At 41.7% G+C, this 22,381-nt stretch overlaps 1 protein-coding gene across 2 annotated transcripts in view; it reads left to right on the plus strand.

Annotated features, from left to right (window-relative positions):
• The window catches only part of col5a1 (procollagen, type V, alpha 1), a 104,254-nt gene extending 82,460 nt beyond the window's left edge, over positions 1-21,794 (plus strand). Inside the window, exons 44-66 of one of the 2 annotated variants that reach the window (XM_008423597.3) lie at positions 2,296-2,349; positions 2,481-2,534; positions 2,619-2,726; positions 2,809-2,862; positions 2,955-3,062; positions 5,413-5,466; positions 5,592-5,699; positions 5,840-5,893; positions 5,994-6,047; positions 6,142-6,195; positions 6,557-6,610; positions 6,708-6,815; positions 6,973-7,026; positions 7,115-7,168; positions 7,370-7,477; positions 7,640-7,693; positions 7,782-7,817; positions 7,903-7,956; positions 8,058-8,325; positions 10,807-10,919; positions 13,708-13,776; positions 18,735-18,968; positions 19,088-21,794. In XM_008423597.3, coding sequence (XP_008421819.2) covers positions 2,296-2,349; positions 2,481-2,534; positions 2,619-2,726; positions 2,809-2,862; positions 2,955-3,062; positions 5,413-5,466; positions 5,592-5,699; positions 5,840-5,893; positions 5,994-6,047; positions 6,142-6,195; positions 6,557-6,610; positions 6,708-6,815; positions 6,973-7,026; positions 7,115-7,168; positions 7,370-7,477; positions 7,640-7,693; positions 7,782-7,817; positions 7,903-7,956; positions 8,058-8,325; positions 10,807-10,919; positions 13,708-13,776; positions 18,735-18,968; positions 19,088-19,234 — 2,055 coding nt within the window. In that variant the 3' untranslated portion in view covers positions 19,235-21,794. Of the gene's footprint in view, positions 1-2,295; positions 2,350-2,480; positions 2,535-2,618; positions 2,727-2,808; positions 2,863-2,954; positions 3,063-5,412; positions 5,467-5,591; positions 5,700-5,839; positions 5,894-5,993; positions 6,048-6,141; positions 6,196-6,556; positions 6,611-6,707; positions 6,816-6,972; positions 7,027-7,114; positions 7,169-7,369; positions 7,478-7,639; positions 7,694-7,781; positions 7,818-7,902; positions 7,957-8,057; positions 8,326-10,806; positions 10,920-13,582; positions 13,652-13,707; positions 13,777-18,734; positions 18,969-19,087 lie in introns of both variants that reach the window. The other variant, XM_008423596.3, reaches the window with a different exon arrangement.
• The last annotated feature ends 587 nt before the right edge of the window (positions 21,795-22,381 follow it).

Consider the following 22,381-nt stretch of genomic DNA (forward strand, 5'->3'; position numbering starts at 1 on the left):
TAAGTAATAAGTTCTTTACTGTTATGGTCTGTAAGATATATTTATTCTCAGTACTAGATATGGTCTCAACAAACCCAGGACATTTGAACAATATTATTTTACCTTTTATCTGGAAATAGTGTGTTTATTCTTGAAATACAGTCCTCTGTATTAATTATTGCTCGAAAGGTTTCTTAATTTATTCTTGCATTTTGTTCTTCATTCATTTCCATTTAGTTTCCTTTGATTAGTATTATCCTCTCTTGGTTTATTGCTATGTCCACTTTAGTTTCTTTCCTGTTACTAGATTTATAATTTATTGACCATCCAGTAATCTTCACTCATCATCACATAATCGTCATGATGTCATGTGTTGATTTTTCACTGTTCAGTGTCGGATTCTCTGTTTTTATGCCATAATTCACATCTAGTTCGTTGCTCCGTTTTATGTCCCGCTTCTCCTGTTTCAGAGTTTTGGGCAATGTGAACGTCTTTTTTTTTTTTAACCCCCTAAGGTGCAGGGCGGTCAGGAAACGTATCGATGTGGAAAAGGCAGACTGACTTAAACCTTTTAAAACAACGGAAACAATTTCTGCATTCTGATTATTGAAATTTAAAAGTGCTGTGTTGTTCTATTACCCCCGTTTCATACCGGACCACTTACAGCACCGGTGTTAACGCTATAAAATGAACGCTCTCTATCGTGGTATCACCCATGGAGGGATTTCTTTATTTAAATGGGTTCATTTTTCAGAGGGATACAAAGTGAGGGTATCGTGAGTTTAGCTACCAGTAGCAGGAGAACGGAGCTGCGCCAAGAAGCTAATAGAAGCTAACAAACACTGAATAGAAGAAGAGCTGCCATCGATACAGTTGCAGCCAAGCATGATTTAATGTTACACAAACAGTTTTACCAAGTTGCTCAAAGTTTAAACTGGCATTGTTGTGCATTTAAGGTGTAAAGTTTACCTTCGACCAAACGCCCCCCAAAGGCATCCCAGCGCCCCCCTTTTGTAAAAATGTCCGACAGCTCCCCCTGCCGCCCTCTGTCCTCCATGTTCATTACAGTACCAACTTCATAGACTGGATCTGTGAATGAGACCTTGAAAACATTGACTCCTACAAAAGTTGTTCTTTTCATCACTATGAGGGGTTTTCTTCTTGGCCAAAAACGTTCCTGAAGACTTTGGTTTTGTCCTGGTAAACAGTTAGAAATTTCATCCGAGCCTGAAAGTGTCCTTTTATAGTCATTTTTGGTCCAGTGTGTTGACACTAGTTTGAGTCTTGCTTGTTTCTGAGTGGTTCATGAACAAAGAACAGTTTGAGCCAGATGGTTGAAAAGATTACTCAGACACACTCATTCAAAAGCTGAAGATTCACATAACTTACATTGCCAACAATGTAAACACGTACCGTGCTATAAACAGAAATATATGTAGCCCTACCCATTACACCAGACACCAAAGCTGGGATATAAATCATATTTCTCTTCATTCCTCTCCCTCTGACCCAAACGCTCCGAGGGAAATTTGTTTTACAGAGTTTGCATTGATTTGCAGATCTTTAATCGTCTAGCCAGCCTTGTTGCTGCGGCGCACAAACAAAGCGGCGATAGGCGCTGAATTTAGAGGCAGTGACACAACGTGTCACGGTGACTCTTTAGCATTCAGAGGTGAGAGCAACTTCTTATGCGTAAAGATCAGCAGCGGCAGAAAGTCAAAGGATAATCTCGCATCCTGTCGGTGAGCTCCTCGGTTCTTACGGGGCCCTTCAGCGGTCCCTGCAGAGAGTGGATGGACAGAGAGAACGCCGGGAGCATTTGCTGTGTGGGATTTACGGGATATTACCAGCTAACATTTTACACGCGTTCAGACACTTTCCTGCTGTGGAGAATTGACTGATTTAAGAGCTTTTTCACGAGACAACAAAAAAATGCATTGTCTGGTTAACCCCATAATTGCCTTCAACACCAATAGCTATTAGGAATACACGTCCAAAACACCAACAGCATAGAAAAGGTTTTGAAAGGGTGCAAAGGTACAAACGGCTTTATTTTGTATATTTCAGTGGGCTTTCTAATGGAAGCAATTATCTTGTTTTCCTTTCCTCGGTAGTTTGCGAGTGACTCATGATAAGCCCCGCAGCACCCTGTCCTTTAGGTGTAAATTGTCAGAAAAAAGAGGGCTGGATCTGTTGGTTTGGTCAGTTTCCCATATCTGTTTTTCTGTTAAGGGAAATGTCCGATCAGGTGATGCATAAGCATAATGTGCATGATGTATCCTTAGCTGAGGTTTGTGTTCTGCTTCTGTTTCACAGGGAGAGATTGGAGAACCAGGACAGAAAGGAAGTAAGGGTGACAAAGGAGAACATGTAAGTTTTTTTATTTTTTATCAACCATTTTACATCTTCAAATTTTGATGCGTATTTAGTTTTCTAGTGAATACATGCACCTCATATTAAGAAAAATAACACAAGACTTCTATTGATGTGCTCTTCTTCAGGGTCCTCCAGGTCCTACGGGCCCTCAAGGCCCTGTCGGAGCACCAGGTCCTGCTGTAAGTGCCTGCTTTGTGTATCTTTACTTCTTGATTTAGCAGCTCTACAACATGGCTCACTTCATAACCTCTTGTTTTTTGCAGGGTGCAGATGGAGAGCCAGGTCCCAGAGGTCAGCAGGGTATGTTCGGCCAGAAGGGAGATGAAGGGTCGAGAGGTTTCCCAGGACCTCCAGGCCCAGTTGGGCTGCAGGTGTGCACCGCAATATAATCTCAAGTATTTTGAACAATCAAATCAAGATCAGACAAATTTCAACCTTCTTCTAATTCTCCAGGGCTTGCCTGGTCCACCTGGTGAGAAAGGTGAAACCGGAGATGTCGGTCAAATGGTGAGATGGGCACTGAGACTGTGATTGCATGGAAAGAAGCATCCAGCCCAAACTCATTCACAAATCAAAATGACTTTTATTGTCTACTACAGGGTCCACCCGGTCCTCCTGGTCCCAGGGGTCCTTCAGGTGCCCCTGGAGCCGACGGTCCTCAGGGACCCCCTGGTGGTGTTGGAAACCCTGGTGCTGTTGGAGAAAAGGTAAAACTTCTCACCTGGTTTTATTCACAAAAATCTCAAAATATTTTCCGGATAAATTAATGACGCGCAACTGAAAGTAAAAAGAAATCCACATATTCACTGTAATTGCTATCTTTAATGCTAAAATGGGCTAGTTAAGCAAGGTGCTACACTGCCTCACTACATGGTTAGCAAGATTGTTAAAATCTATAAAAGAAGAAACAATAAGCCCAGATTTAAAAACGTAATAGCTGCTTCTAGAACTATTGGTGTGTAAATTGCAGCCCTTGCAAGCAGATTACATGGTAGCAGCTAATAGTAATTCACTATTTATTAGTAGAAGCAACATTTTATGTAAGAAATTGAGAAAATTTGCATAAAACCACTCAATAAAGAAGGCGTTTATAGTTTAAATGTCAAAAATATATGAAGGTGATATTTTTAAGCTGTTTTTGCCAGCATTTATTAGGAATTAGAACAGCTAGCCTAGCTCACTCTAATAGCTAGCTTCCCAGGCTTCTTTTACATATTGACTACGTGGCAGAACAGTCCAACATAATTTAAACCATAAAACATAACAAACAAGAATACTAGCATAAAACTATGCTACCCTTAAAAAACGCCTCTAAGCTAACAGCTCACCTTTCGCAGACACTGCGCCTTGGTAACTTATGGGAGGATGTTCCTATTTAATGGATCAGATTCTGAGTTCGGTCGAGTTAGTTTTTTTGCTTTTTCTGCTAAATGCTGACTCAGTACGCCTATTAAAAGAGTTCACAGCGAGGTTTAAGTTTTAATATAGTTTCTGGGATGCCATCTCAACAAATGGAGGGGAGCTTTATTGCAAATGCAAATTGTATAATGACTTTGTGTGTCTGCACGTTGCTGCTGCTGACCGATCCGCCCACTTGAAGCGTACAACACTGTAGTTTTTTCTACTCTGTTTTATCCACCTTACAGTGATTGATACAGCACTGTCATAAGACTTAAATGTGGATTCACATTTAGTTCTTTGAACCCTATGGATGTAAACTGTCTGAAGAGATAGGTTGAGATGGATCGAATGGATCTGAACTATGATTGTGATTGGTCGAATTATTTCTAATGGTTTTATTTGCCAGTAGAATAAAAAAGTCAGAGTGGGAGCAATCTGAAAGCATTAACGTTGAAACATTTGCACTTACTTTAAAACCGCATCTGCCAATTTTCGCTACCAAATCCAGTAAAGGAGAATTCTACGTATGCAGGCCAATACTTCATTAAAAGCCACTCTCGGATAGACTTCTTATTTGTTGCTGCTATTTCATTACAAGGAGGCCCATGTTGGCAGCTGCGTGGCTGCTGAGCTCATCGTTCTGCGTCCATAGTGATGATGTGATTTGTTTTATCTCCTTCAGTCAATAGAATCACCTTTTGCTACTTCATAATCCCCGTCTGAATAGCTTCTCCTCCTTCTGCACAAACCCACACACTGCTCTTCTTGGCTAATCGCCCTTCAGCTGAAATGGCATTTTATTGGCCAGCGCACAAAGTTGGCAGGCAACAAAAAGTCAGGCCTTTTTTTTTTTTTCCCTTTTTTTTTCCTCCTGTAAACATAATCCCTCGTGTATCTGTGATGAGCAGCTGTCTTGATTTTCTTTTTTTTCCCCCTCTTGTCAGCAGATTTAGCCAAAAACACCACTGGTGGACGCAAGCAGGGTTGCATGTATAAAAAACAAAAAACAAACAAAAAAAAAAACCCAGCATGTTTTGCTAAAACTTTAAGGTTCAAATCATGCTTAGTTTGGATTTTTTGACAACAGCATGAGAGGTTTTGAAAGACAGCTCGACGCTTATTTTACAAAATCCCTGCCAACACCCCCCCCAAAAAAACACTGAGCCGTTTACGCCTGAGGAAATCCGGATGTGCTGATGGCAACACATCGTCCCTGCCGCTGCGGAACCGCGCGGCTCGATTTGCTCCTTGCCTTCCGAACATGACATGGGATAATATTTTCTCCACAAAACAAGTGCAGCAGACTTTATCCGTTAAGCCCCAGCTTGGGAGGGCAGTAGCTCTACGCGACAGTGAATAACGACACTGTCACGCGCGTAGGTGAGTCAACGGGGTAACTATTCAGTAGGGGGGGTAGGAGGAGGAAGGACAAGATATATGGACAGGCTTTGGGGAGAACAGTGAGGTCAGCAGGCACTATCCTCCAACCATCTCCTCACACTTGATGGATTGTAATCTCCCGAGTCTCGTCTTTCTGTTCTCATACTGGTGACAAGGGCACAGGGACAGTCAGGGCTGCTGCAAACAATGGCGATGTTGATCCGCAGTGGATCCCTTGGCTGATAATGTATGTGTTTGTTTGTCCTCCTCTCTCAGGGAGATGCCGGCGAGACAGGAGAGCCGGGACTTCAGGGGGAAGTTGGTCCGCCAGTGAGTAAATCCATCTCTTCTTATTTGAGCCAAATGATCTAGGGTGTACTCTTTGTTTGGGAAAGGTGGAAATTTTACACCAACGAGCTTAATGAAATATATATGTATATGTCTTTTTACCCTAGGGTCCAAGAGGAGAGCGTGGAGAGAAGGGAGAGGCCGGTCCAGCTGGTGCTGCAGGACCTCCTGGCCCTAAAGGTCCACCTGGAGATGATGGCCCTAAGGGCAGCCCTGTGAGTTCTCATCTGCCTTGAGCTACACAAAAACACTTTTGACACTGTAACAATGGTTGCCCAGATGATCTTTACTGTGCCAAATTTAAATGTACAAGTCCAAAAAGACAAGTGGTGTTTATTTTCTATCTAATTCTTAGGGTCCGAGTGGCTTCCCTGGAGACCCTGGCCCCCCTGGAGAGCCCGGTCCAGCTGTAAATATACACATGACTGAATGCGTCTAAGCTCCGGTGTTTACATCGCTTAAAAATAAAACATGCTTGTTAACTGAGGTTCTGTTTGGATGTAATTCAGGGATTAGATGGCCCAGCTGGTGATAAGGGAGACGACGGAGAAGCTGGTCAACCTGTGAGTGCTTTGGTTACTTGTAGAGGGGGTATTACTGCTTTGTCGTTGCTGAAAAGTGTTAATAGTTGACGGCTGGATTTTCATTTCAAACCAGGGTTCACCTGGACCCACCGGAGAGTCTGGTCCTTCTGGACCACCCGGAAAGAGAGTAAGTACAACTTGGAGGTCTTTCCGTCTTGTTTTGATACAAAAAAAAAAATGTTATCAGATTCTAGACCAGGGGTGGGCAACTCCAGGCCTCGAGGGCCGGTGTCCTGCAACTTTCAGATGCGTCTCAACTTCAACACACCTGAGTCAAATAATGAGGTTGTTAGCAGGACTCTGGAGAACTTGACTGCACTTTGGAGGTGATTCAGCTGTTGGATTCAAGTGAGTTGGACCAAGGAAACGTCTAAGAGTTGCAGGTCATCGGCCCTCCAGGACCAGGATTGCCCACCCCTGTTCTAGACTCTTATGTTCTGTGTTTGCATTACGCTTCAATAATCTCTGTCAATAATTTATTGACACAGGGGCCTCCTGGAGCACTGGGGCCTGAGGGACGACAAGGAGAGAAAGGAGCCAAGGTAACTCATGGAATACGTAAAAGTTCTCTATATTTCATGTCTTCCACTTTGTGAATATATTCCATACAAATAAAAATGCAAACTATTACCTTAAAAGGGAGAACCAGGCATTGAAGGTCCCCAAGGAAAAACAGGCCCTGTGGGCCCTCAAGGATCACCTGGAAAGCCCGGTTCGGAAGGACTCAGGGGCATCCCCGGCGCAGTTGTAAGTACAGCCTGACTTCTCTTCTTCTGGTATTTGTTTTGTAAAAAAAAAAGCAACATTTATGCAAAGAAAGTTATGGCTAAGAGCAAGATGTAAAAGATTCACACTGTTTGGAGGTAGGCTCTGAAAATCTTGAATAACTGATGTTTGTTTGAAGGGCGAGCAAGGACTGCCTGGCTCTCCAGGCCCAGACGGACCTCCTGGACCTATGGTGGGTACATGCATCGGCCCCGGCTTTACTATTTGCTTACAAACATGCGGTGTTGGTCTGATCCGAGTGACTCTTGTTCTCTTCACAGGGCCCTCCTGGTTTGCCTGGTTTGAAAGGAGACACTGGTGTTAAAGGAGAGAAAGTAAATGCCTCCACCACCCATTAAAACAACCTAAATAATTCAGAGCACCAGCGTAACATTAAAACTAATGACCAAACTCAATAACCCATGAGATTTCTTTGCCTTTGGTCGTCAATTTGGCAACCTTATGTTGAGAGGTTCTGTCAGATAGATGTATTTACGCTCAGGCTGGTGTATTATTGACTTTTTTTTTGTCCGCAGGGCCATCCGGGTCTCATTGGTCTAATTGGACCCCCAGGTGAACAGGGCGAAAAGGGTGACAGAGGTCTTCCCGGCCCTTCAGGATCGTCTGGTCCCAAAGGAGACAACGTAAGCGACACGGCCCAGAGGGGAGCAACGCTACGTTAGCAATCGCCATCTCTCTGAGCGCTCTCGACAGTCTTTCCCATACTTCGTTTTATCTTGAACTTGTTTGTTCTGTATAATTCAGAGAATTGCCTGGGGAATTACATGTCATCTTCTCTCCGTTAGGGTATCGCTGGTCCTACAGGTCCCCTCGGTCCAGTTGGACCTCCCGGCTTACCTGTAAGTCCATATTCTTCACGTTAGCCTGATAGCAGCCGCTGTCCTTTCTTGGCCGGTATTGATTGCTTGATGTCATTGGTGTCTTTAGGGTCCCCCTGGTCCCAAAGGAGCCAAAGGGTCGTCTGTAAGTGATTTACAGAAACCTGAATATTGTGGAGGCGATAACAAGCGTGTGTAACGAATAATCGGTTTGTTTTTCTTCCTTTCAGGGTCAAACAGGTCCAAAAGGAGAAACTGGAACCCCTGGTCCTCCTGGCCCACCTGTGAGTAATCCAACAGGATCGTTATTCTGTCCCAGTGCTTACCGATACCTTCTTTGCATCTCAAAAGTTTGTGTTTGTCTCTGCCCATCCGTCCCCAACAGGGCCCTCCCGGTGACGTCATCCACCCGCTCCCCATCGTCAATCCCATTAAGGGCAGAACACGTAGGAACATAGATGCCAGCCAGATGGTGGACGACGCCGCCATGGACGCCAACTACAAGGACTACGACGACGGCATGGAGGAGATCTTCGGGTCGCTCAACTCGCTGAAGCTGGAGATCGAGCAGATGAAGCATCCGCTGGGCACGCAGAACAACCCGGCTCGCACCTGCAAGGACCTGCAGCTGTGCCACCCTGATTTCCCCGATGGTTCGTGTGATGTTCCGTTTCATACGCAGGGCCCTTCTGCTCCGCTCTGTTCATATCTCGCTCTCGAATCATCAGTGATGCAGTGGCGAAAGAGAAATGTTTAAGACAGCAGAGCGCAGGCGAACGGGACGTCGAGTTCCGTTACGGATACCGATGTCTCATGTTTCCGTACGCTCTAAATGCCGCGATGATTTTCTTTTGAGAAAAGAAAAAATATAAAAGAAGTTGGAGAAGAAAAAGGAGTTTTTACTCTTGAGTTGATTTTGGAGAAAACGTAACGGCCAGAAGCCCTGAACTGAATTACATGATTACCCAGCTCAATATTTACATCTGATTAAATTCTTAATTACCATTGCTATGTTTACATAAATTTCACTTAAGGCTGATGTGGATAAAAGCTATTATGCAACTAAACTGAATTTAGTTCTTTCTTGCTACTTTTTGTCCAAATCTGTAAAATTCAAACCACTGGATTTCTTAGAAAAAGAAAAATAGCTTTACATTTTTTAGTTACTTTTTTAATTGTATTTTTACCACCTTTTCAATTTTGGCCTTGATGAAGATAAGTTCTAGATAGTATATTAACGATTTATCCAATTCTCCAACTTGTTTAGAGCAACTTCTGCTTAGAACAAGTGAATTGTGTCCAAAAGCCGTCCTGTCCTTGAGGGAGCTAGTCTGGTTCAGCACAACAGATTTTTAATGAATGAATCACTGCCAGGCTTCTGCACAACCTGATGATAAACTGAGAAGGACAATTCTGCCACTTAAATCAGGTGTAGCAGGGAGACGTCTAAAACATGCAGGACATCTTTTCTCGAAGACCCGGTGGACGCCGCTAGCTAAGGCGCTCCTTTATTTATTTGCTTAATTAATCTCCAGACAAGACAGTTGCAGCCCAGGATGTTAAGAGAAAATATGTATGCACAATATTTAAGTCCCTTAATCTCCTCTGTTGACAGGAAGGTAAAACACAAACACAGTGTCCTCTGTAATTATCGGATCCCCTGGTATACATGTTCAAAAACAACTGAAAATAAGTTTTCTTTTGCTCAAACATACATAGTATTATGCTGATTTTTTTTAAAGGAAAAATCTAATCATTAATTTCTGTTGATTTAGTCAATAGGGAAAATACACCTAGTGCAATCAGCTGCACTTCTTGCAGTTTATATAATACATATAGAATCACTTTCTAATTAATGCTGGCTTTTTTATTATTCAAGTGTCTCATAGTCATGAGAAATCATTGTGTTCATCATAATGATAGATAAAAAAACATGCATACTTTTGTTCATATAATTTTTCCACAGTTTTTGTCGTATCACTAAATTTCATATCTGAAATGAGAAATAAATGTAACTGAGGACTCCTTGAATGCAATATTTGGTCGGAATATATATTTGCCATAATATGTTTTAGCCTGTTGGATGGACTTTTCCTGTCCTCATTGCTCACAACAGATGTGTATTTGTAGTGGTGGTGGCATTGTGATGAAGGAAAAGTATTCAGTATTCAGTAACAGCTCAACAACTCCATGTTTTCCTGGTATTTTGTAGCCTTAAGTACAATTACTGTGAGCTCTTTAGCAGCAGGATATCACTACTCTGTTACTGGGGTGCCAGGTAGCCTTTTTTGATGATGGAAGATTTTATATTTGGAGCAGTGTACGTGTCCGCTACCGACTTTATGCAGCGACAGATCCACTGCCAAACTAGCGTTTTGCTTTTTTAAATACTTTTTTAATAAATGCCATAAAATTTTAAGTTCATATTATCCAAGTGTCATAAACTTTTAACTTACAGTCCATTACTTCCCACTGCCCCGGTTTGTAATTGGAACATAACACAAGACCAGTTTTTCGCTCTTCAAAATATTGCCTAATTTTGCTCACGAAGGTGAATGTTAATAATTTAGCTAAATTCCTGACATTTTGTAAAGCCATATGTATGCGTCTTTACCATGAACGTCAACAACAGAGGAGGATTCTGGAAGACCTTTCAGTCTGGGTCTGATTCCAACAATGACTTTGTTACAAGAATACAAAATGACCCTTTTGCTTCATCTTAGCCAAACAGATTAGAAACACAAAGCTCTCCGATTGCAGTTTTTACACTGTCCCCTCTAAATAAGGATTAATTGTGTAACAGATTTGACATTTACAGCTCTGGAAAAAAATCAAGAGCCCACTGCACTGAACCCATCAAAAACCTCCTGGTTATTCCACCAAATATTGATTTCTGAACTCTTCCTCAGTTTAAACATTAGTATTGTTTTACTCAATCACATACCTATACAAAGTAAAATCAGAGAAACTGATCATTTTAAGTGGTCTCTTCATTCTTTCCAGAGCTGCATATGTAATTCTAAGATGTCAGGTTAATCTGAATGAGAAAAGGACAGGCATCGACTGCTTTACACCGTTCACCAAATGTCCTATTTTCTCCTCTGAACATCTTCCGCAATGCCTCCTGTCTGCAGGTGAATACTGGATTGATCCAAACCAGGGCTGCTCGCGGGACTCCTTCAAGGTCTACTGCAACTTCACAGCAAGTGGAGAGAGTTGTATCTTCCCGGATAAGAAGTCTGAAGGGGTACGTCTGGCCGCTGCACGCGCAACGTACATCTACACAAAAGAAAACACGGCAAACCCAGAGGTCGGGAAGAAAATTTCCATGTTAGAATCGACAGAGGAGGAAATGTTTGCAGAACTCGGCAGATGAGGAAAATATCGTGTATTTTTTTATTCCCTCCTCTCTCACACGTGGGACTAACTGCTGTATTCGTAACGCGAACACCTCGAGAGTTGCGACTCGTATAGTTACGTAATTAGCCTTCGCCGGGTCCCCTGCCGCGGCGGGACAAGAAGATGTGAGGGATGACTCATCAGTTATATTTTACAAACAGCAGACAACATCCACCTCACCCAAAAGCTTTTTTTTCCTTTCTTTTTTTTAATGTATCCGAGTGCTGCTTTGACAGGGAGCAGAAAGAACTCTGTGGCATACGAAAGCACAGGCAGGTTACAAACACAGCCAGAACACTCTCTGGTTCATTATGCATGAGCGTGCGGAAGAGAAAGGAGCATGGCGGAGTGGAGGAACACCGTCTCTGACAACTTGAGGGTTCTGTAATGGCACAAGTGCTACAGCCGTTTTAATGATCCCACTCATCAAGCCTTAGAGGGTGGTGGGAGGGGAAAGGGGTGTTTGCTTAAACTCGGAATAATGAAGCGGACTTTTTATAGCCTCGCCCGGCGATGGGGCTGCTCTCTTGTTTGTGTCTGAGGCGGGGAGAATAGCCCCCACTGTCAGTCTTGGCATTGATGCCAAAAAAAACTCTCCCACGTATTATCATCAGAGAACCCACACCGTCCAGATGGAGGACAAGAAAAAAAACCCACAACATTGGAGATGCTGAGAGGGAGGAATTTGAAACTTTGCTCTGAAAACGAGCGAAGGTTGCCCTTCAAGGCAGCGGGGGTTTAATGTACGTCGTCTTCCAGTGACAGGTGATTCTTCATCGGCGCGTTAGGCGACCGCTGACAGTTTCATATCAAACCTTGCTCGCTAATTATAGAGGAATCCATCACTGTCACAGCTGAGGCCGTTATGAGTCGCGCTGTGGATTTCACTGGCAGAACGATGTTAGTGCCCATCTGTAAAGCTTGAGTTGGAGAGATCAGCGTCTGGCTAAAAGTGTTTGCCCGTCTGTCAAACTTTTCCACGTTTTATCTCTTTCCGACCACAAGCGTCAGCGTATTTCATCAAGATTTTGTGTGACAGAACAACCAAGTTGCACATAGTTGAGACATTTTGACCAGAAACGTTTAAGTGTTTCCCCCTCAGTGTGAATCCAGCTGTTCTGCCAAGGTTTGTTTGAGAATATTAGTGGATAAACCAAGGAGCGCACAAGGTAGGTCAGAGATAAAGTTGTGGTTGCTAAGGAGATCACCCTTAAATGTAAAGTAAAGGTAGGCGATATGGACGTTAAGCTTTATCACGCTATTTTGTTGTATTATGGCGATAACTAAGTGTCAATAAGAACTACTTAATACATATTTTTAGGCAAGTGTATGGCTGTGACTGCAAACATTGCTCTGGAACAACATGACATTTGTAATACACTACTTTAGTACATCAGTCACATGACGGTGTGTGATTTGTGTCACTAAAATGCATACAGGAACTGCATAATTATGTTTTCATATTTATTGACACTCACTGAGCAAACAGCGGAGAAACCATTACAACTAACAAACACTGACAATGTTGGAGAATTTATCGTGGCATTGATAAATGAAAATTCTTATAAGGATCAGAGGCGCATCGCGATAATTGATGAACGATAAACGACCTGATAAATTCCAAAACCCATGGTAAAGTTGAAAATGAAGCGGTAAATATTTTTTGCTGTATTTCACTGTTGACGCACTGAACACATACACAGTGAAACATGGTAGTGGCAGCACATGCTGTGGGGATTTTCTTTTTTCAGCAGGGTAGAGAAAACTGGTCAGAGAAGATGGAAAAATGAATGGAGCTAAAGAAAACGCAATGCTGACAGGAAGACTGTAGACCAGATTGTAGGTTTGCCTTCCAGGACGGGCCCTAAAATTACAGCCAGAATAACAGTAGAATGGTTTAGACCAAAATATATTAGAATGGCCCAGTCAAAGTCCTGACCTAAATTCAGTTGAGAACCTGTGGCTTCCTGTTCATTTTGCATTTGAGCTTGAGCCGTTTCCAAAAAAGGGAATAGTTTGCTGTAAGGCTGTAATCCACAGTTCTTGCAGCAGCGGACTAAAACTTACTTGATCTTTTTAGAAAACATTCAAGTGGTTTGAACACTTTAACAAATCACTGCTGTAGCATCAGAGAACCACACAGACTGCCTAGCAGAAACATAAACATTAATGTAAAAAAAAAAAAAGAAAAGAAAAACTCCATGCAGGCAGGCGATCATTTAATATCACTGTGTACTTATGAATATTTCAGCGGCAATTAGCCGCCAGCTGCAGTTCGTACCATAGTGGTGGGTAGAAACTCTCATTCCGTAGTCCAGCAAGGCTACTTGATCTCACTGAGCCATGTTTCAGATCTGTAGGATTCATCACTGGAGAAGAAAAGGAGAAAGAAGAAAAGCTGAAAACCAGGAGAGGGGAGGGAGCTGAGATTTCTGTCAAATCTGTTTCCTCTCTTTAACACCTTTCTTCTCCACCCCTCCTCTGCCTTCTTTTGTTGATCCGTGCCCCCAGGCAAGGCTCACATCCTGGGTAAAGGAGACTGCCGGTTCCTGGTTCAGTGAATTCAAACGTGGTAAACTGGTAAGCCTGACTCTTAAGTACCTTTCCCTCCCCTGAACACTTCTTATATTTTACAGAGCAAAATGGCAAAATGGCCCAAAGACTCGCCAGGCACTTGGTATAGTCACTACAAGAGAGGTTCGCTGGTAAGTGGCTCTGCCTGCGGTTCCCGGAGTCCCCGACCGAGGCCCGGGCTCTGCATGGTTCTGGTTCTGGTTCTGCACTATGAAGTATGTATTAAGCCTGGCGCTATGCTTGTAGGTTGTTCATTTATGATGCATGACTTTGGCATGAGCTGCATTCTTCTTCAGTCCAGGAACAATGTAGAAGGGATGCTGTCAGAAAGAAATGGAGGAGAGGTTGGTGGAAGGATGATGCGGATCACTTTAGATCAGTGGTGCTCTGGGGTCCAAAACGACCCATGAAGAAGTATTGGTTCCACTGGCAGATTATTTTCATTTTTCATCAATATTAATGAATTATTGACTTAAACAAGGTCCTATATCTTGCTGAAAAGTAACATGTAAGTTAGTTTTGTCTTAATTCAAGTATGCTAAGGTAATTGCACGAGAAAGTGAGCAACAATACTTGTTAAGACTGTGTTTATGAAGTTTCCATTAAGTTAAAAATGCAAAAATGAGATTACTGGGATTATCTTCGTTTCTGTCTTTTTTTAAATTTATTTACCTGCTCAACAAAAAATACATTTTTATCAAATCTGTATAGATCCAAAACATAAACAGGGCTTCAGACACTTAACTTATTAAAAGAGATTTTTCACAATTTTTCACTTGTGATCAGGGACCAAACCAAATCATTCCAAGTTCCTCAAATTTCTCTCGGACCACACTTTGGACACCACTGCAAAATTAGATGAAAAATTATATTTGACAAAAAAAACAACTTCCTGCTTTATCCACTCCATGATACCTCTTCTCCATATAAGCAGCATCTCTTAAGTGACTCAGTGCCTTGAAGCTAAGACCATGAAACACAAGTTCATCACTTTAGGTTTCTTTCTTAAAAGAAAAAAAAATAAAACAAAAAAAAAAGTAGAGCATATATATTCCCATCCTGCGATTCCCTTTGTGCTGCTGCTGCTGCTGCTATGCAGCTGATCACATACTCCTAGTATATGTTAGCGTGGATCCGGGTCAATGCGGTCAGGGCACTCAGTCACCACTCAGAAGCTTCTGGCTCCTCAGTCTGTTGACTTGTGATGATCGAGAGGTAACGTTTCTCCTGAGATGTGTGGCTGCATGCACAGTGTACGGGACAGAGAGTGAGGAGGGATATAAATGAAAAGAAGAGCTGACTGGTAAGCCACTCCTGAACATGAGCCTCAGAGCCTGTGCTGTTATGGAACGACGTCTCCTGAATGATTAGACAGTTAATCTATGACTCTGCGTCGAGTCGCAGCACAAATACATAAAAACGACAAACATCTTCCCCTGGTTCCTACTCTGAAAAAGATATGGAAAATATGGATGTCCAGACTCTTTTCCCTTATCGTAATCTTTAATAACCCAGCTATCTTTTTTTAAATTTTTTTTTTAATCTGCCTTAAAAAATACTTAATGGGACAGTATTATGTATTTTCCAGCCTCATAGTATCATTTTATAGCTCATTCAAGTAACCATGTTGCCTTTAGTTGTTGTATATATCAAATAAGACATGAAAGAAATTTGACATTGTAATTTAACAATTTGAAAATTGGGCCCATTTCTCTGAGAAAGTCAGGAAGTCGTCACAACATGGCTCCTCCATTAACACTTTAACACAGTTTTCACCAGCGTCGCTCTGAGACGTAGCTCGTACAACGAGCTCAGAGGGTGTATAGTTTCACCTGATATTTGCCAATTGCTTCTGGCTAGTCTGAAGGAACTGAGTGGAGGAGCTGAGTGGAGGAGTGGTTGCTCTGTCAGGTGGAAGCTCAGAATCTTGGAAGCTTGGAAAATCCAAGGAGGAGCTTTGTCCTTGAAGGTGGCGCTAGCCCCACCCAGGCGTTTTGCTCAGCTGAGCGGTTGCCACGGGAGATTAAAAGATTTCTCAAACATGCAAGAAAGAATCAACACTTCAGCTACGTTTTTGAGGTATGGAACAAAGTCAAAGTGTGATGTAAGACTCAACAAAGTTGATTTTACATGTAATACTGCCCCTTTAAGGAAAAACACACAAAAAAAACCACTGCAAACTCCTGAAATAAATCTGGAAAAGTACAAGAAAGGCATCAGGCGCCCCTCACTCTTTGTTACCGTTCACTGTGAATGTCAGCCCTGCGGGGTATCTCATGTGCATGTGCATGCAAGCTTCGACTCGCCACGTGCCAAAGCCAGTCGAGGAGGGGAAAACACCGAGGCACCAGATGGTTTGCTGCTCCGGCTGCATGGCACACGTTCAGCATGCGCTCTACGCTCAATAAGTCCTGTTTGTCTGCAAGGCGAAGTGGATCTAATGGATTCCTGATGGTTGGTATGCAGATTGTCGTTTAAGAGCATTAAAATAAACTGGATCAACTAGGATTGGTTCCAGATGTATCTAATCAGTTTGGATTATGAAGCCCTATAATCATCTTAATGGGATGTAGCTCAGTTTTGTGCAATGTGAGCATGAAAGTGGGGAGGTGGGGGGCAGGAGGAGGGGGATTCTGGGGTAATTATGAGGCAATTAGCATGTCATTACTACCTTATATCTCCTATTTTGAGAATTACACTTGTGTGGGTTTGAGATTCTGCACACACATGCATCTAGCATCTGAACAAGCTGTTCTGCCTTTCATTCCAAGGATTTTCCATATTCATTTTTTAACATTTTTGTAGCCTGGAGGCATCAGTGCTCCTTTTGTAAACACATAGATTACATAAAATACATTTATGCCATTAAGGAATAAGACAGTTATTTTACAATATTCTCCACTTTCATAAATGATTCATTAACATAAAAAAACTGGCTTTGAGTTTACACACTAGTTTTAGAAATCTCAGACGATTGTGTGTCTTACAGTGTTTATGTGTAGCACATTGATATTAGGATGAAGGGTGTGTCTGATTTACAGATTGCAGCTGTGTCAGGAGAATCTAGTTTGTTCTTCATCTTTCTGTGCCTTTGGTTAAAAGTCTCAAAATCTCTGTTTTTGTCAGTTACACTTTAATTTGGAGATGCTTCTATTCGAAGACCAAAAGACCAATTTTTTTGTTGTCAGTGTTCATCAGCTCGACATTGCAGTTTATTTGATCTTACCCTGTGGACAATTGATACCAAAATTCCCACTGAAGGCAGCCGGAGTTCCCTTATTGATACTTAGAAGACAACAGATCTAATCCAAAGTAGTGTTGGTTTAAGGATTTATAAAATATATTTAGCTTTTACCTTTTGTAAGATGGAAAAAAAATAAAAAAATAAAACCCCTTTTGGTGAATTGTTGTTAGTGGGACCATCCGGCTAAAATTTCTGCTTCTCCAAATTGAGGTCTCACAGGTAATATGGTAACTACTGATAAAGACACCGCAGAAGGCCACTTCCAAAGATCCAAACTGATACTAAAGATGGCTGACATAAATGTTATATTTCTATGTAGTTATGTAATGACATCAATCCACAATTCAACTACTGACACAATAATATTATGCTGATAATAATAGTAACTCATTTGAATATTGACAGTAAAAGAAAAATATGCTCATGTCGGTCTGGTTTGATGAGTTATACAGATTTATGTAGTTTTTATGTAACTGCTTTAGATCAGTGGTCCCCAACCCCCGGTCTGTGGACCGGTACCGATCCATGGACCAAATGGTACCGGGCCACGCAAGAAATTATTAAATATTTCCGTTTTATGTATTATTTGAGTCTGGAGGATCTTTTATTTTGAAAATCCTTTAACCGGATTTTCTTGGTTACTTGCGTGCCAACACTGAGGCCACAAGCAGCAAAATGAGTAAGAAACAGTAAGAAACAAACACATAATAATGACCTTTAGATTTAATAATAAACATTTCCACATATCATCTCCAATATCCACCGGACTCACAGTTGCGCGATATGTCAGCTGTTTAGGATTCCCCTCTGTTCTTACGTCATCGCGCTTTCTGATTGGCTACCCGTCACATTCATCAGGTTGTATTCTTGGTCCCAGTCAGGGAAAAACCCACAGGCTGCGATAAAAGGGTCAAGACAACCCACATTGGGTATATTCAGGATTTAGCGGGATCACCAACATGCAGAAGCCTTATCTGACTGTTCATCCCCCCCTGCTCCCCGGGCTGCAGCAAAATGTCCAAGTCTTGACCGGTCCGCGATAATAAAAAGATTGGGGACCTCTGCTTTAGATTATTGTACATTCTGGTAATTCAGAGGAGCTGTACAGCATGGTGGTAGTACTGCATCTTAAATCTGAGTCTATAAATTGATTATTTTCCAGAAATCCCCCCACACACTCGCCTCAAAAACCCCCAACTTAAATCTTGAAATAATTTCATTGAAATGTGTTCACAAAATTAAATGCAGTTTGGCTTTGTAACACTGCGTTATGCAATAACTGCAATTCGGAATAATGTAGTAAAATCAGGCTTTAAAATGTAATAAAACATTAATAAACCAGCATTATGTAATAGTTGAGTAAAATTCTTGAACTCATTTTGAATGAACAACATGCAGGTTAATACCGAGGACATGAGGCCGGAAAGGCAACTAAATGACCAAAAGTTAATTATTTGTTGTCTAAAGTGTCAGTTTCAGTGTGCACATAATGAACAGTTTGTGATCGTTTTACAACATTATGTGCCACATTATTAGATTATTTAAAAAAAAAAAAGTTACCTCTGCATAATGTAAAAATATGCTACGTTTTTACATAATGCGAGAAAAAGTATTGCAAGATGCTGAATTTTATTACGTAATGCGGCTGTAGTGAGGTTTTATAACATTTTGAAGCCCGATTTCAGTACATTGTTACTTATTGCGGTGTTGCAGGGTTGGATAACATTTGTATGTGTCTGCTGGAAAACAGTCCCTGCATCCCTCATTTACCTTCTTCCCGGTGTAAAAGCTGGAATGCTAGATTTCAGTTTTAAAATATGTTGTTTTTTTTTTTTGTCTCCGTAGCTTTCCTACGTTGATGCCGAGGGCAACCCCATCGGCGTCGTCCAGATGACCTTCCTGCGCCTCCTGAGCGCGGCGGCCCGGCAGAACATGACGTACAACTGTTACCACTCGGTGGCGTGGCACGACCAGGAGCAGGACAACTACGACAAGGCCATCCGCTTCCTGGGATCCAACGATGAGGAGATGTCGTACGACAACAACCCCTACATCCGCGCCGTGGTCGATGGCTGCGCGGTAGGTTAACGAAAGCCACCTGGTCCTCGTCGTCGTTGGAAGCGACGCGGTCTGTTGGATTTCTGAAATTAATGCCGTCTCCCGCTGCCTCGCTCTCTCTCTCTCTCCTCTCTCGACAGCTGAAAAAGAGCTACGAAAAGACAGTACTCGAGATCAACACTCCGAAGGTGGAGCAGGTGCCTTTTGTGGACATCATGTTCAACGATTTCGGCGGCTCCACGCAGAAGTTCGGATTCGAAGTGGGGCCCGTGTGCTTCATCGGCTGAGACCTTTTACCGAGCAAATGGAGGAAGAAGAAAGAAAAAAAAGAAAAGAAAAACCTACTTTTGTTTTCTCAGAAAGAAAAAAAAAGACAATTGAAAAATAATAGGACGATGCTATTTGTATAAAAAAAAGAAAAACTGTTTCCACAAAGCGACACGAGTCAAACATAATTACGTCAGGAATACAGCGAAAATCTAAAGGAATAGAGAAAAATAACCTTGAAACCTCAGTGTGCCTTCTTTTATCACATGCAAGTTTTGAAACTGGAGTTTGCGTCCTTCCTCCCACACACAAACACACACACACAGCCTCCTCTGCCCGAGTCCCCCCTCCATGTCATATCGCATTTGATTTCGATTCTTTTGGTCTGAAACAACGAAGGCGACCCTGAGACCTGCAGCCGTTCCAGACGGTCGCAGCGTTGCTCACGGACACCATCCCATTCGGCTCTGTTTTGATCTCATGTCCCAAACTCCCCGCCCCCACAGCCCCTCCACCCTTTATCCTCTCTGCCTTTTGCCACCTTCTGTGTTCTTGGTTTAGTTTTCTTGTTTGTGCATAATTGTCTCCCCATTCTCTTTGGAATGGACCTTATATATTTATATACATATAAATATATATAAGTGATTTTTTTTTTTTTTTTTTTTAAATGTTTGTAAGTACTTTCTGTATATTTTTTTTTCTCCTGGTAATGTTTATTGCTTCTGGCTTCAAAACATGCATGTGACTGTACTAATTGTGAGGTAGACGAACGAGAAAACATCTAAAATCGTACAAACGCATCCAAAACGAGGATAGAAGAGAAAAAAGAAAAAACAAACGCAATTGGAAGTTCTGTCTTTGTAGAGCACACTTTTATTTTTTATTTTATTTTATTACTTTTTTTTTGTAATTTAAGAACAGATTGGAAATAAAAGACTAAAAAACATGCTCTGTGATATAAAGTACAAGACATTCCCTCATTTTGTACCCTCTGAACAAAAGCCCCACTCTCGTGGAAATGTAATTAAGTTAATAAACTGCTTCTGTACTTTTTTGCTGAAATATTGATCTTACTGTGCAGTGGAAGGTAACGAACGGGAAAAAAAAAAGAAATCAAAACCTAGGTGCTATTTTCTCTCCTCTGTGGTGCTATGTATGTTTTTCACGTTTGTGTTGTTTGAAAAAAAAAATATCTAAGAGAAAAAAAACTTGTGGCAATAACAGCCCACATTGCTCGACAGCGCCCCCTCCCTGTACGACGAATCAATTCACGACACGGATCTCTGCTGCAGCCGCTTCCCTCTGTCGAGGTTCCCGCGTGCCGTTCCTCTGTGTCGCCGCCTCTTCAGTGGACCGCACAGAGCAGAAATGGCCTGTGCCAAATGTTTGGAAAGACGAGAGGAAAAGAACCCCCTCCCCCAACCCCGAAACACACGCACACCCCCTTTCTCATTTTGGTTTTACGTACGAATCACCTGCTCCGAATCGGGCTGGTAAAGTTGGCGAAATGGACATGTTGTAACGGGTCAAAAAAGGGATTTATTGCACCCTATCCAAAGGATTTTCACTTAAATATTTAGCTTTATGTGACTTGGAGTCATGTTCGTACAAGAAACAACTTGAAAAGTCACCAAATTAGCCTTTTTAGTTTGTTTTTGTTTTTTTAGAAAATATTGCTCATGCAGTGTTGGTTTTCTTCATGTCTTAATGCTTTTTTTTGGTTCAAACTATGCACTCTCTATGCTTATGACCACTATTATCTACCACATAATTTTTACAGCTCTTTATACATAGGCTTGTTTTGTTTCCTTTTTTTTTTTTTCAAAAAAAAAAAAAGAAAAAAAAATCTTTATGTGACTTGAACCCTTGCTGTTTAGGATAACTCCATGCCCTTGTAGGTCTTCAGCTCTATTCTTCACGGTGTTGCAGCACACCCAACATTTATCGCTTTTTTTGCTCTCTCAAAAGAACTGGACGAAAAGATAGGGGGAAGAAAAATAATTAATCAATAATACAAATTTTATTTTGTAAATTTCCAGAACCAGCATCGATGCTGTCGTTGCTATGTTTTATTTTGTAGATTTCCATTTGTAATGTCTGTTATGGTCTCTTTTTTTTTTTTTTGTGGTTGTTTTCACAGTCTTGTCAAAAAAAAAAAAAGATAAAAAAAACAAAAACCTGTGTTTTTAAGGGTGAAGAGGATAGCGGATCATATTGGTTTTTTTTGTGTCAATAAATTCAAGTTTACTGTGGCCATCCCACTCCTGTATCTCTTTTGAAGCATTAAAACCTATCTGCATGCATGAAACTGTAAAGTTTTTTTCCTCGTGTTATAAGTTTGTTTGAGCCACATAATCTCCACACAGCGACCTTCCCCTCTCCCCATGACCCTTCATCCCGTGTCGTCAGAATACATCCGTTTTGCCGGTGCCACCGACGGGACGAGCGACAAAGGTCACGTCCGAGTGTGTGAAGTGGAGAAACAAACAATGATGAACTTGTAACTCTTACCAAAGCCAATGTCCATATGTAGTATATTTATTGTGATATTTAAAAATAAAAAATAAATGATAAATGATACCAATAGTGAAAGTGTAAAACTCCCGCACTTTACATGCACACTGGAAAGCACAAATTAAATTGTGTACACGCCATCTGACACAATAATCCTCCTTAGCGGCAATTTTTGTGATAGTCACACATGCAGTCGGCCAAAACGTTTTTCTTTTTTCTTTTGCTTTTCTTGTAATCTGGTGGCCGTGTGTGTAACTTTTTTTTTAGGTGGGATTGCGTAAATGAACGACTGGGCGCCTTTTCAGTCGGTTTTAAAGTTCATTACATGTGTCTTTCGATGTGTTATAACACAGTTCTAGCTCCACAGATGTACCACAAGAAGGAAGAACTCCGGCCTCCTCTTCATCAGATTCCTGCCTTTATTTTTTATTTGTTGTGTTGAAACCCTCAGTGGCGGTCCTCACTTTAATGTAGTCCTTGGCAAGCCTCTTCCTCTGAGGCTCCTCAACCCCCCACTCACCACCTCAACAAGGCCCATTTTGCAAACTGAGTTTTAATTATGTACATTATAAGAACCACTGAAAAGGAAACAGACACACACACAAATATCCAATTATTGTGCTTTTTAAAAAAAAATTTCATAGATCTCGACG

This window comes from Poecilia reticulata, chromosome 12 (assembly GCF_904066995.2).
Source record: "Poecilia reticulata chromosome 12, P_reticulata-male-v2, whole genome shotgun sequence".
Taxonomy (NCBI): domain Eukaryota; kingdom Metazoa; phylum Chordata; class Actinopteri; order Cyprinodontiformes; family Poeciliidae; genus Poecilia; species Poecilia reticulata.